This window comes from Meleagris gallopavo, chromosome 3 (assembly GCF_000146605.3).
Source record: "Meleagris gallopavo isolate NT-WF06-2002-E0010 breed Aviagen turkey brand Nicholas breeding stock chromosome 3, Turkey_5.1, whole genome shotgun sequence".
In the NCBI taxonomy this organism is placed as follows: domain Eukaryota; kingdom Metazoa; phylum Chordata; class Aves; order Galliformes; family Phasianidae; genus Meleagris; species Meleagris gallopavo.
Window position 1 is genome coordinate 74,078,518 of NC_015013.2, and position 14,436 is coordinate 74,092,953.

General features: G+C 42.3%; 1 protein-coding gene across 2 annotated transcripts in view; it reads right to left on the reverse strand.

The window, feature by feature from the left end:
• The window catches only part of AZIN1 (antizyme inhibitor 1), a 19,632-nt gene extending 10,715 nt beyond the window's left edge, over positions 1-8,917 (reverse strand). The window contains exons 1-2 of one of the 2 annotated variants that reach the window (NM_001292044.1): positions 8,780-8,917; positions 2,007-2,204 (exon numbers count right to left, since the gene is read on the reverse strand). In NM_001292044.1, coding sequence (NP_001278973.1) covers positions 2,007-2,108 — 102 coding nt within the window. In that variant the 5' untranslated portion in view covers positions 2,109-2,204; positions 8,780-8,917. Of the gene's footprint in view, positions 1-912; positions 1,084-2,006; positions 2,205-8,779 lie in introns of those variants that run through there. The other variant, XM_010709131.3, reaches the window with a different exon arrangement.
• Between the last annotated feature and the right edge of the window lie 5,519 nt (positions 8,918-14,436).

The following is a 14,436-nucleotide window of genomic DNA, read 5'->3' on the forward strand; positions in this document are numbered from 1 at the left end:
AAAAAAAAACCCACGCTTATTTTTTTTCCTCCTATTAACTTAAGTTTGACCCTGAGCAATTCTCATTTGAGATTTAACCTAGCAATTTGGACTAGCTTTGAAATCAAAGGGAATACCTACCACTTCAAAGACACTATGAATGCTTTCTAGACAATACTCTGAAATTCCTGGACAAAAGGTACTACTTGAAAGCCAAATACTGATTTTATCTAGAAATAAAGAATAGGTTACAAATCACTTCCAACTCAGTACTTTTGGACTGCAATGCTTTGGAGGAAGAAAATCCAGTAGGATGAAAGCATCCACAGTCTCAACATGATTTGCAGCTTATTATACACGGGGGAAAAAAATATATATATCTAATGTAATACCGTTATTTTAGCATCTAGTTTTTTTTTTTACTTGAAAAACTGTTTGACAATATCTAATAATTCATGTATTCAAATGTATTGAGACTGTTTTCTCCACGTTTTACAGAGCACAAAGTTGAAGCAGAATTTAGATACCCAAGTTCAATGTGTTAAGGTTGCAGAGTCAAGTACATAGCCTTAAAGAAAACACACAGAATTCTCTGGAACCTGCAACAGTCCCTCTCGTGCATCCGTCACCATAATCTTGCTTAATACCAAGTCATGATGTCGATGTAGAGGACCTAAATCCAAACTGATCATTCTGTATTTGTTCAAAATGTGCACTCAGTAACAATCCTGTAAACAAATAGCCTCCTTTATATTAAAGACCAGCACAAAATACATGATCAATCTGAATTAAGACTGTACATCACACGTTAATTCTAGCACTTGACTTTTGCAGATACAAAACTTTGTTGTGGCTTATCGTATACAAAGTCTTTATTTCTGTTTTAAAAAAAAAAACACAAATAGAAATTCCATCGGGTGGAAGCATACTGACCCCCTGTACGGGTCACCAGCAGGAATGGGATCTGGAGCTTTAGATCCATGGCACACGCCTTTACCCCTTGAGCTAAAGGAGTAAATGAAAGCAGCAGGAGGCAGCTATCCTCTGTGAGCCAGCCAGTGGTTGGAGACATGACATGTTGCCAGCAGTTTACCTATTTATTTGCTAGACAGAAAAAGAATATTAGGAATCAGGATTTGGGAATCCTTTACCTGAGTTCAGAAGGCCATGGGATTTAGCTATTTGCTTTATTAGAGTTGAGCACCTGCATTGGAACATTAGTTCTGATAAACCAAGGGAAAAAGCGAACAACTCATAGATGCGGCATATTGAGGACACAGGACTTGCTTAATGAAACTTCATTCTTCATAAAGCTCTTTCTTTCTACAGCCTTGTCTACAAAACTAGGTCCATAACATCTGCCAACATCCTAAGAAATGAGTGAAGTCTTATTTCAATAAAACTGTTACCGTACAGCAGAAAGTTATTTTTTTTCCAGTGGATTACTAAACCTTAACAGTTTTCAGACCAGTTTATTTTCTTAGAAGAAAAAACTGCACCTCACAATGTGCCCTCGTACCTTCTACCTGTGCTTCTTACACAAAGAAGGATATGGGAAAGACATATAACCGTGTGAGCGTGTCAGACCGCAGAAATGTTAAACGTGGCTTTAAGCTGGCTCAGCATGTGCTATTTGCCCAAACTTTGGCACACTTTCAAAGGATAAGCAAAAAATTGTTTAACTCTGCAGTATCTACTTGTCAAATTTCAGGTTCCTGGTCTAAATCCCACTATCGGTAACATTTCTTGGAGGAATGAGATAGGAACCTACATTTCATACATCAGCAAGATTACTTTCCTGCTAGCCATGCTAAAGGAGGTAACAACCGTTGCCCACATTTCCCCAGCAGAACTCAGCCTACAGCAAACAAACAACAGCAAAGTAGAGTTAGAATAGGTAACTACTCTGTGAGTTTTAACCGACTGCTCCTCTGTTGCTGTCAGCTCACCAGAGCTAAATGCCTTGACCTACTTTGAAGATTTAAAGAGGACTAAACCAGAAGACGTGGAAGATGTATAAAACTTACATGAGTATGTTCATAAATACAGTTGTCAATAACATCTGCAAGAGTTGCTCCTTCATCCAAGAGGCCAATGGAGTAATTTGCATCCTCGAGAAATCCTTTCATCTCAGCCGTATTCCGCAAAGCCGACAGTCATAAACCAAGAAACACAAGGGATGGGCTTCCAAGCCTTATATCCGGGTCCTTAAATTATGCAACAAACTGGACAAAGAGAACATAAGTCAATGAGAAAAAAGGCACAAAGCATCTCTTGACAGAAATGGAGTAGTGTTTATTAAACAAAGCTGATTGTTTTCTCAAGACATCTGTATTTGCCTTCAAAAATCATACATTTCTCTAATTAAAAGTGTTGACAGAAACATTACAACAGAAGGTTAAAAAAAATACCTCACTAAGACCTAGAAGTTAAGACAGTTCAGGCTTCAAGTAATCCCAAGGCCATCACATGAGCCCTGGCTCATGTTTATTCCACAACCTCCTCACAGTAAGTGACAGAGGAGTGATAAAAATCACAATTTGCAACACAACAGTTTTCATATTGTTAACAATGTTGATGAAGCTTCTTTTCACTCAGCTATAGTGAGAAAACCAGCTCTTCCTTCTTGTCATTCTAGACAGTAGCAAGGAAAACCCCAGCAGGAGCTTTGTGTGCCTTCTGCACAGTTCACTTTGGGTATGCCACCTCTGCTTCTCAGAAGAATGACTTACTGCCAGGTGCATTTAACTCCACGGCAATGAGAACTTTCAGTTACACTCAGGAGATGAATGATAAAGACAAGTACGCTTCTTACTCAGCATACTTGCGTGAGGTGAGTCACACACCTAAGTGAATCCTGGATCCAAAACAATTATGAAAGAGTAAGATAAATCTTGACATCAGCGTGCTAAGTAAATTATAATTATAAAAACAATGTCTAGGTGGTAGACACTGCAATGACCAGGCGAATCACATTCAGAGTTCCACCTCCTTTAAAGTTTGTGAGTAACAGATAAAATTCCTTTAAAAAACCTAACTTATGAGTTAAGTTTGACTTGGGATCGATGAAACGAATGTGAACACTAGAGCCATATTTATGCAGCTGCTGTCACACTCTGAACAGATATGTCTACAGCACAATAATGAAAACAAGGACTTGAACACAATCAGCTCCATAAAGTAACCCTGCTTTGCAGCAGCAGAGAAGCAAAGTAACTGTTTTTCCTCCTGGAAAGAAATTTGGCATCAGTATTTTATTGAAAATTTGATACAATTCTATGACTGACAATACAGAAAAAAAAACCAAACATGAATATATCTAAAACATTAACAGCAGAGTTTAGACCTTTTAGAGTAACTCCTTCCTGCTATGACTTAAACAGCCCAATGTTTAACTAAGTTTAAAAGTCCTTCATGCATCCTTAGGAACTTGGCAGCTGTGTAACAGAACATTAAACTTTCTTTCTCCTACAATAGATCTTTTGTCATCCAGCTGCAAGAAAAATACCCAAAGAGAGGAATAAGTAAACAGCCATCCCGAACACATGCAAAAGCAAAACCATTTCCATTTTCAGCAGATTATTCAAATATAGTAGGTAACATTAGCCACTCAAAAACCACAAGTTTCTCATTTTGTTACACCGAGAGGTGTTCATTTCAGGGAAAAATATATTTTGTGTTATATGTCAATTTACAGCATCCTTTGGACTGTCTCGTAACTTTTTCTTCAGTTCAACAAGACTCAGTGACAAGATTCTAGCAGGGCAACTCTGTAAAGGATGACCTTCCACGACTCCAGTTTCTCATTGTCCCTCCCCTCCTACATCTGATCTGTCAGAACTCTAACCAGCTGCAACCAAATGAATGCACAAGAAGCAACTGGGCTGACAGAAGCCTCATAAGAGAGCTAGGTTTCTTCCCTCACACTGCTGGGCAAATTCAGCATTTCTGACCATAAGCTCCAAATTCCCTATTCAAGCCTGCTGAATAGTCTGAAAACAAAACTGAATAATTTGAAGAACTATTGTATGTTAAAAGGGTACTAGATTTTCTTTACTTTTCCCACCCCACAGGTACTATGAGGCACTTCCAACACTCCAAAGCCTGCAGACAGTCAGAGTCCCTTCCACTGCACTACAATGTACCTCCGTTCACCCCTCTGGGACAAAGCACAGATCTGCACTTTTGGAAGCTCCGAGGACACTCAATGGCACCAGTAACAAGCACTGAATAGACTTCAGACTCAGCAGACATGCACACACCCTGCAGGCTAATTGCTGCTGCCTCTGACTGCAAACCAAGCTTGGTCTAAACAATAGCTGCCTTTTTTCCTCTCCAAGTCCTTGCATTTATTGAGTTACATGGGAGTGGATTTAGACTAATTTTATAAAACTTTTAAAATAAAGATTTTATTTTTTGTAGCTAACGATTCTTACATCCAGAGTTTACAGAGACAAGTTGCCAACTTTTCTCCAAAAGCTACCTTTTAACTTTTAGGGAGATCTTGTGGAGAAGAAAAGAACAGGTTCAAATAAAGCATGGAGGGGGATAAAGTCTACCACCATTAGTTCCTCAAGAACAAAAACAACAAGAATACTTACTGGTAAGTTTACTTAAGATCTAACTTAATCTTCAATTTAGAGTAAGTAGAGGAAAAATATGCTTGAGAGCAAAAAATGAACATCTTAGTTTCAGACAAGCAGAAAGCTCTATGAAAGATAGTGAAAACATTTGTGTTTCACTCAACTGATTGATCACATCAACTTTAAACCAGAGCAAGGATTAACCAGGCAGCAAGAGCTTGTTGGTAGCTTTGATGCAAAGTCACTTCTTAAGAGGCCATCTCCTATGCTTCAGATTATCAAGAGCACCTTCTGGTCAAGAGGCAGAGAGGAAAAGGAATCCCTACACTTGTATAGGCAAATGAAACAGCTTGCAAGAAACCAGAACAACTCAGTACAACCTTCCCCAAGCCTGCTAAAGAACACTTCCTTTTTCTAAGCATGCCTGTGACATCTGAACTTTCCATCTTGCAAAACCCACCCAGTAAAAAAAGCTAACGTTAGCCTACCAACTTCTGTCCTCACCCTCAGCTCATCCCTCTCCTCTCCCATGCCTTCAGTCTTCTTGAGAGCAAGATAGGAAAAAGGAAGCTTCACAAGGAGAAAACCAAAATTCCTACCAGTACTGTCAGCAACATCACAAAATGGTACGTACTGAAGAGATTTTTCTTTAACAAATGCAGAGTGATTAGGATTGTACTATAAAACCTTACTCTTGCTCTGCCTCCAACCTCAAGGGAAGGAAGAGAATCAAGAATGTGTATGTAATAAGCACACGCAAAAGGAAATCAGAAGGATGATTTCAGACTTCTATATCTGTAGATGGAGTCAGAAATGAATAGAGCACAAAGTTCAGGCCACGTTAGGAATGCTGACTTATTGCTAAGTCATAGTTCTTACATAGTTCTTCACCAGCTGTTATACTCCCAAAATGTCAGCCTGCACAATGCTCCAGGATGTATACTTAATAAGGGCAAACAAAGCTGTCAAACAGCATGAAATTTCTACGTAGGCACAAAACTGCTTCCTCTGAAGTAAGCAATACATCCTCTGGCCCCTCAGGATTTAGCATGATGATTTCCCAGATTAAGAACTCCAAGATAAAAGTTCAAATGTGTGAACACTGCAATTAATGCAAACATCTGGAACACAAGAAAATTAAAATACTCCAAGAAGTGCCTAGACACGTGCTTGTCATGTGCAGAAAATTCATAACAAAAACACCATTTGCATTTTTCATTACATTGTCAGAACTACATATTGGTTGGTCTGAGAAAAAAGTTGTTTTATTTTTCCCCACTCAAAGCTTCCTCTGCAAAGAATGAAATCCCTGCAAACCAGGCATGTTCCCAATAATGCCTCTCAGCTACATGGCTTGTTAGGCAATATAAATATTTATAAGGTTAACCATTACACCAATGCAAAAATCACAAAGAGGTGGGAGAGCTTCATCTCACATTCCTTACTGTTCCAGTTCTTTGAGAGTAAGAGATGAAAAAAGTAGGAACATTTTCTCACTAATACTGCCAATTAGACACCAAAGCAGGTGCACCAGAAAAGTAAAAACACAAGTCCTTTGTTTTTAGTACCAAAAAATGCCCATTTATATTCAGAGTATCTTGAAAGACAACTCTAAGACACTGTTTCACTCAGTGAACATCATTCAGTCAAAACTGTCAAAGCACAGATTTCTCTGTTTACAATGACAGTGTATATTCTGCATCTTCCATCTGCCCCTCAGTAGGGTCATGGCAGAGTACCACTCAGGTGTTAGACTTCTGCAAGAGACACACTTTGGAGAACTTTTTTCCTCTTCATTAATGTTTAAGTATATTATTGAAAGCTGATAAATAGCACAGCTTACCAGCAGGAATACCCTTGGAATTGCACAGGAACTTGCATGGTAACATACTAGCATTTCTCCTTGCCTGTAATGCAAACAGTGATCTCTTCCCCCAAATCCTTAGTCCATAGTCATGTCCCATCTCCCCGCTGACCCCAGCCCTTCGCTGCCTTCCTAGCTCTCCTATTTCATGACTGCCACCCAGCCCCCTTTAGACAGAAAGTCAAAAGTGTCTTTAAGGCCAGTCTGTCCAAAGAACAGCTACTTGCACTGGGCATAGGCAGGAATGGTTAACAGGACATATTTTCATTGGTAATTCCCCCCATTTCTGATCAACCAGACATGGCAATAAACAGTACAGATTTTTCCAAGACACAGCTGCCAGGTTGTTTGCTCAGGAAGGCAGAGCTTGAAGAGCAAGACAGAACTACATCCAAGTTCTTCCTTGTTCTCCAGTGTAATGCAAGGACAGAAGTGGGAGGAGAAGAATTTAGAAAGGAAGCAAATCTAATGGGAATATAAGTACACCTTCAGACAGAAGATTTTTATGAGTCCCATTGTAACGTAAGATTAATAGTTACATTTAAAAGCTCAGTTGACCTTTTCCCTCCATTAAATCACAAGTTGAACAGGACTCAAACTACCAATTAGCTGGCTAACTCAAATACTTCTCAGCTGCATTAGAAGCAGTTCTCCCTGCTTCAGCACATGAAAACACACCGACTTACAGGCAAACATTTACAGAGCACTGCTATGTACATCACCACTACATTCAATATTGAACTACTTACATTTACATACAGTGCACTCGTGTTGAAGACATAACAGATTCCAGAGCAAAGTGCACAGAATACAGCAAATCTATTGGTATTTCCTTTCTATGACAAGCTACACCTCACACTACTTGCTGCAGTCTCAGTGAAAAGAACAAGCTTCTCCATAAAGGAAGGAAACTCCTTAAGTAATACTGACTGAATAGTTTAAAGAAATCCAAATTATCTTCCAGTACCATAAGCTTTTATACTATATTGCCTCCCTCTTCCTGAGAATTCTGCTGTTTTTCTTATCCTTTAAACGCTTCTTTGCTTTCATCCTATTGAAGCACAAACCATCATGGAAGACAGTTCTACCCGCATACAGAAGTGACCTGCAGCTCAGAAGCTAAGCAAAAAAAACGTTTAGCTCTTCACTTACCAAAAAAAAAAAAAAAAATCAAGTTACCAATAAAACACCACCAGTATTCAGAGAATTTTCAGTGCTAGCTGTATTCACTTGAAAAGAACAGTACTCTTCACAGAGCCAGCTATATTTGGCTAATTCCATCATGTCTTAAACACAGCCAGAACCACCCCTGGACAGAAAAGATAGAAATCACGATAAGCTGTGCTCACCCTGTGCTTCCCTTACCAACATGGCACTGTCATCGAAGTAAGTACCTTATTAGGAGTCACACTACCATAACCAGCAGTTAAACTTGTTGTGGACTTTAAGCAGTACCTTGTTCAGTAGACCACACCTAACCATTCTCATTCTAAACTTTTACATTAAAAATACCAGATAATCTGGAGAGAAGTAATACTGTTGCAAAATCAGCTCAATGCAGATGCTAAAAATGCATTTCCAGTCTTAATGATTCCATGATTTAAGGGCATTGTTAAAACTGTATGAAACTATTGTTTTATGTTAACGGAACAGAATAACCTCACACATTCCAGAGTCTTCTGTACTCCTTAAAATCAGCTACATGCATTTGTTTGCTTTAATTCATCATGGGTTTTGTTCTGTTCTAGTAAAGGCCGTTGTAATTGGTGTATGATATCCACTCAGCACAGAATTCCATCTTTAAAAGCAGTTCAACTACAACTATTTGTGGAAGTGAACAACAAGCAGCAAATAATAGAGACAGGCATTTGGGGCGGCACACCCTTCACGACCAGCAAGTTGCTGTTTACAATAGCAGATTTTAACTATTTTAACTATTTCAGTATAAAACGCCCTCAGAAATCACAAAGTACTCAGAAAAATCACGATTTGATGTTAATGCCGAGCAGTGTCAAGTCATGACTAACACTGAGACTGAAGCTACTGCATTTTATTTTAGGGTTTCTGTAGCTAGTGGTCCTAGCTCAGAAAAGTAACTATTTACAAAGCTTACTCACATGTGTTTAAGTCCCACAGAAACTGATAACACTGTTGAGAAAAGTATTACGTAAGTACAAAAATTACAGTGCTCCTCTGAATGGAAGCCCAGGATACCATGCACACTTCTATTTTTCAGTTTTCAATAATCTACATAAAGAGTTATCTTGTTGATCAGAAAGCCAGTACATACTATTCAGTTTTGGAAGTGTTCATCTGCCTGTATACAGATGAAGGGCAAGGAAAAAAGACTTACATGGACAAGTTAGGAGATGGAACCCTACTATCATCAGCTAGGTTCCCAAGGTGGCTCAGCGTTGAAGTCGAACTGTTCTCTATAAAGCACTTCTCCTAAGCCTTCTGGATAGTTGTAAACTTGATCAGAGATTTTGCCCTGTGGGAAGAAATGCATACAAAGGTAAATTTGTTAGCCAGAATAAAAGAAAAAATGTATCTTCCAAGATGTAACATGCATTTTCAGTTCTGCATATAAGGAGATCTACAACTTCCCCTTAAGAAAGTCTACAAATCACATACAGTGCCATTTTCAGCAGTGAATGTAAGCTCCAAGTGAGACCAAGTCACATGTATGACGCACTGCTGAGATGCAGAAAATGGGCATGTGAAGCTGCTTGCTTGTGTCTGTCTTTTGCTGCCTGAGCTGGAAGATCCTTGCTGGAAGCAAAGAGCTCCTGCTTTAAGGAAGGCCTCAGTGTTTGACCACCCTCCGGGAAATACTTGTATCTCTGTAATTGTTACGATTTGTACTTTGTAATTCCTTTGCCACCTTCCCCTTCTCTGCTGTGAACCCAGGTGGCATGTGGGTGAAAACAGTGCTTTAAATAGTGAAGCTGAACACCATACACACAAATCCAGAGATGCGCAAGACATGAAAAAGAAACAAAGCTATGCTTGCCTTCAAGAATGAGGAAACATCTCAGCTGGCCCATAGAGACTAAGGCTGTTACACACAACAGCAAAGCAGCTTTCTAAAGTACATGGCTAAAATTAAGGCAAAGCAATGACAAAACAGTATGAAGAACCAAAAAGCAGTCAAGAGACACTAACCAGCCATGCCACGAAGTTATTCCTTCTAAAAGAAACCATCATTTTCACAGAAATAAACAAAATACAGAAGAACTAGTTGTGTGAAAACCCAGCATGTGCTAAAGTTTCCACAAATTTGTTGTGGTCTATGGCATGAACTCCAGAATGTACCAATGTATTGTAAAAAAAATAAGTCTTTGCTGCTCTCATTATTTAAATGAGCCTACATGTGCAGACTACAAAGATCTGGCTTCTCTTAACCCAAACAATCATCTTTTCAACTGCATTACAGCAAACAGCCAGCCAAAGTATATTTCCCCAGTTATTCTTGCTACTGGAAAGATAAATGACTGTACTCAAACTCAAGAGTAACTTTTCCACAGCAAAAAGAGCTTTTTCCACAGCTTTAGCTATAAATTACCATAAGCATTCTGTAGCATATAATATTAAAAATAAGCCTCACTACTCAAAATTACTTAAGATATTACCACAGAATAGTAGTGGTTGGAGGGGACCTCTGGGTATCACCCAGCCCATCCCCCTGCTACAGCAGCTCCGTGCAGCAGTCGCACAGGAAAGCGTCCAGGTGGGCTTTGAGTATCTCCAGAGCACGGGACTCCACAGCTGCTGTGTGCAACCTGCTCCAGTGCTCTGTCAACATCCAAGTAATTATGTTTTTCCTCATGTCCAGACTGAACTTCTGTGCACCAGTTTGTGCCCCTTCTTCTGCTACTGGGCACCACCAAAAAGAGCCTGGCCCCATCTGCTTAACTCTCATCCATTAGATATTTATAAGCACTAATGAAATCCCCTCTCAGCCTTCCCTCCTCCAGAAAGAACAGACCCAGGTCTCACCCTTTCCTCAAAGGGGAGGGCTCCAGGCCCCTCATCATCACCTGGCCCTCTGTTAGACTCTCTCCAGTAGTTCCCTGTCTTCCTCAAACTGAGGAGCCCAACACAGGACACAGTACTCCAGAAGTGACCTCACCAGGGCAGAGTAGAGGGGAGGATCACCTCCCTCAACCCGCTAACCACACTGTTCTTGACGTGCCCCAGTTTACCACTGGCATTCTGGACCACAAAGGCACACTGCTGGCTCATGGTCCCCATTGTCCACCAGGACCCCCAAGTCCTTCTCTGCAGAGCTCTTTCCCAGCAGGTCAGCCCCTAACCTGTACTGATGCACACAATTATTCCTCCCCAAGTCTAGGGCTCTATATTTGCCCTTGCTGAACCTCATTCGGTTCCCCTCTGTCCAACCCTCCAGCCTGTCCAAGTCTTGCTGGATGGCAGTACAGTCCTCCAGCATGTCTGTCATTTCTCCCAGCTTCATATCATCAACAAAATTGTGATCCAATTATGGAGCTTACGGAATCCTGCCATCTGGAATTAATGTATATACAATGTGTTTTTATCATCTCTTTCTTTCATTAAAGCAAGAAGTCAGTAACATTTTGTTTTCAAATTACACACACAACACCACTTTCTTAAAATAAGCCAGGAGCCCTGCTGTACTGTTGTCATGCTGTACTTACTATGCTCAAGAACTTGTACAAATTCCAATGATTTTCGAATTAAGTTTACCTTCCTAGTGAAGTAAGTCACTGAATACAGGTACTTCTAGGAGGAATGCGTGACCTTTACTGCAACACATAAAAGGACATGCTCTGGACAAATATAATCAGCAGTACTATTCTGATAAGTGCTCTTGCATGCCCAAGAAAGCACGCAGAGAAACAGCTCCCATGAAGTCAGAATGAAATCCAATCATTTTCTGTAGTATGTTAACCATGAACTGCTCTAAGTTCCAAAAGCCCTTTGGAATTTCCTTTAAACAAAGATTATTTGTCTGGAAAATCTACACAAGTGTATAGAAAACGGTCTGACTTATTTCATATTGGCAAATCTGCAAGAAGGAGACATTTGGAGATGAAAATATGATTTCAAAGCATACTAATTTTACTCCATAAGGCAAGTAATTTAACTAACAAAGAGTTAGTTTGCTCTGCTGCAGGAGAGCAGGACAACCGTTTTAAGCCACAGAGGCGTAGCAGATGCCCATAATTCATATGGACAATGCCAACGTTGTCTATGTGAAGAAGCACAAATGACGAGTTCCACTGTGTAAGGGTTTTAAAGTAGGTATACAAGTGTTCTTCACTTAACAGTGAGCTTGAAGTTATGGGTATGTGCTTTGCCTTCTAATACTCAAGTGACACCTATATGCATGTATTTATAAACCATCTGTAAATACACCAGCAGGTGCCTAGAGTCTGACTGCATGCAGCTTGATGAGCTATGCTGTACTTTGTACCAAACCAATAATATTATCCTGAGGAACAAGAAAAACCCTAGCTGTTCAAAGATCATAGTTTTTCCAAAAAACTGTGTCAGCATCATGTGCCCTACGAGCATCCGCCTGAGCTCTTTCTAGCTGACATGGCCCTCAGATCCCAAGCCTGACAGAGACAGGCCTACAAAACTGAGCATAATTCTTTTTCTTTGCTAATGATCTACCGCATCTCTGAATTCCAAAATAAACAAAAAATAATAATTAAAAAATCTAATTATCTGAAATAAAATATCTAGGAGCCAAACCCTAAATATCTAGAAACAGCCTCACACAAGCAGACAGACAGACTCGGAGGCACCAGCTCCTCAGGTCCACAAATAACACAAGCTATTCTTCTGGTACAATGGGTCTTTTCCAGCCCAGTGCCAAGGCATTTCTGTGAGGCAGTCTGAGGGAAGTGTGGCTCTGCACACTGTCCCAAGGAGCACGCAGGTCTGCCAGCAGTTCTCCCATCATCCCTCTCCTGCACTAGATCAACTGCATTTCAAACTGAAATTTGCCATTAAACCCGAATTAGTCCATTACATGATTAAGCATCCCTTCAGGAAGAGACAGTATAAACTCCCTGCCAGAGCACACTGTCTCTCCTTTAATTGGAGAGATTGAATCATTTTCAAATCATACGCTCCAGCTGAGCATTACTCCCAATACACACCTGCACCAGCTTTTTCTTTAAAAATACAAAATAAAAAAAAACAGCCACCAGCACCAAACTAACCCACACACATAAGCAGATTGCCTCCACTGCAGCACTGGAGGATGCAGTGAGCCTTCCTCTTGCCTCCAGTAAAGCAGGAGAAAAATCTTGCATGGCTGTTTGCCACCAGACAATGCCACCCCACGCAAATTCTTGTGGAAATCCCTCATTTTCATGGGTTTTACATCGTGGGAGCTGGTGGCTGCCTGCTCTCCCCTGGCAGTCAGAGGGAAGGAGGCCAGCGTGCTCAGCCCACTCCAGGCAGAGGGGGAAGAGAATGGGGCACCTCCCTGCACTCACCACAGCCCCAAACACATGGGGAGGGGGCTGTAGTGTCACAAGCATCAGCCACAGCGGCAGCAGCATTGTTTGCAGGGTGACAGGAAGAGAAGAACTAGACTGGACCAGTCCAGACTGGAACAAACCCCTCCTACCATTACTATTATTCACAACCCCCCACTGCCCCCCCCAGCACTGCTGTCTCTCACATTTATCAAGGAAAGAATGGCAGCAAGTGCTGGGGCTTCAGAGCCAAAAACCCAACAGCTGGGGTGGGGGTTGAAGCTGAGCAGCATCCCCCAACCCACCACCATGCAGCACAGAGAGCCAGCCGCGCTGCTGCCTGGGAGAGGAGGCAGACCCAGCTATCCTGCTCCATGGGACGCTGTGTTTTGGTGCCAGGTGGCTATTTTCAACCGGGAGTACACAACCAAATCATGCTCAGTCACTGGAGACTGCTGCAGAGCTTGGAAACTCTGCTTCTCCCATCTGCTGGCATGCATGGGCTGTGCAGGATTCCACTGCGCAAGAGATGCGCTTCAGAAGAGCTAGGAGGAAGGTTTTAGCTCACTCATTTTCTTCTTTGCCATAACCAGGCTCCCTGGCAAAGACATGCACCTCCCTGGAATCCGAATGGGTCTCTGACATCCAAGGTGCTGCCTAGTAACAGCCACAGTGCCTTCCTTAACCCATCTCAGGTATCCTATGGCTGCAGATCCTTACCCACATGTCACCTGCCCCCTCCCCACCCCCATCCCCCTTCCCCCACACACACCATGCTGGCAGCTTGCTGTGACCAGCAGTGTGTGACACCCTGACACCCAGGCTCAGGCTTCACTCTGTGCCACAAGTCAACCCTCTGCTCCATGCTTCCCAAAAGCCACCAGCACAGCTAGCAGCAGCCAGCTGAGCAACCAGGACCAGCAGAGGCAGCCACGTTGAGGAGGCTGAGCCCTAGGCAGGAGCCTTCCAGAAGGACCTGCAGCACCTAACCTGCAGCTGTGCTGACTGACCAAGGGGAGGGGAAACGGTGCATCCTTGAGACAAGCTTTTTTCTGCTACCTTCTCTGCTTTTCAGGAGGAGGAACATCTATGGCCACAAACAGCTGACTGGGAGCAAAGGACTCCCCTTTCCTCCCGGCGCCGAGGCAACGTGCCCCGTCATTTCTGCTCCCATGCCGGAAAGAGCCACTTGTGCAACACTGCATGATTGGTGCCATAGCCTCCTGCCTCACGCTGTCACCGCGCTGCCATCAGCCGCACTGAGAGGGACAGCCGAGGTGACACGGGGCCACCTCGGGAGCGGCTCAGGTGAGGGGAGGAGAGGTGTGACAGCTCGGGAGGGAACCCGGATGGATGGCCACGGTTACAGACACACAACATGGCCTCTGCAAAGCGGAGGAGGAGAGACGCCTCGGCCACGCCGCGAGCACTTCTGTTTCCCCAGCTCCCCTGCTCGGCAGCCAGGCCCGCCCGGCGGCACCGCATTCCTTTCCGGCTGTCATTTACCGGCGGATCGGCGGCCGGCAGGGCGGCC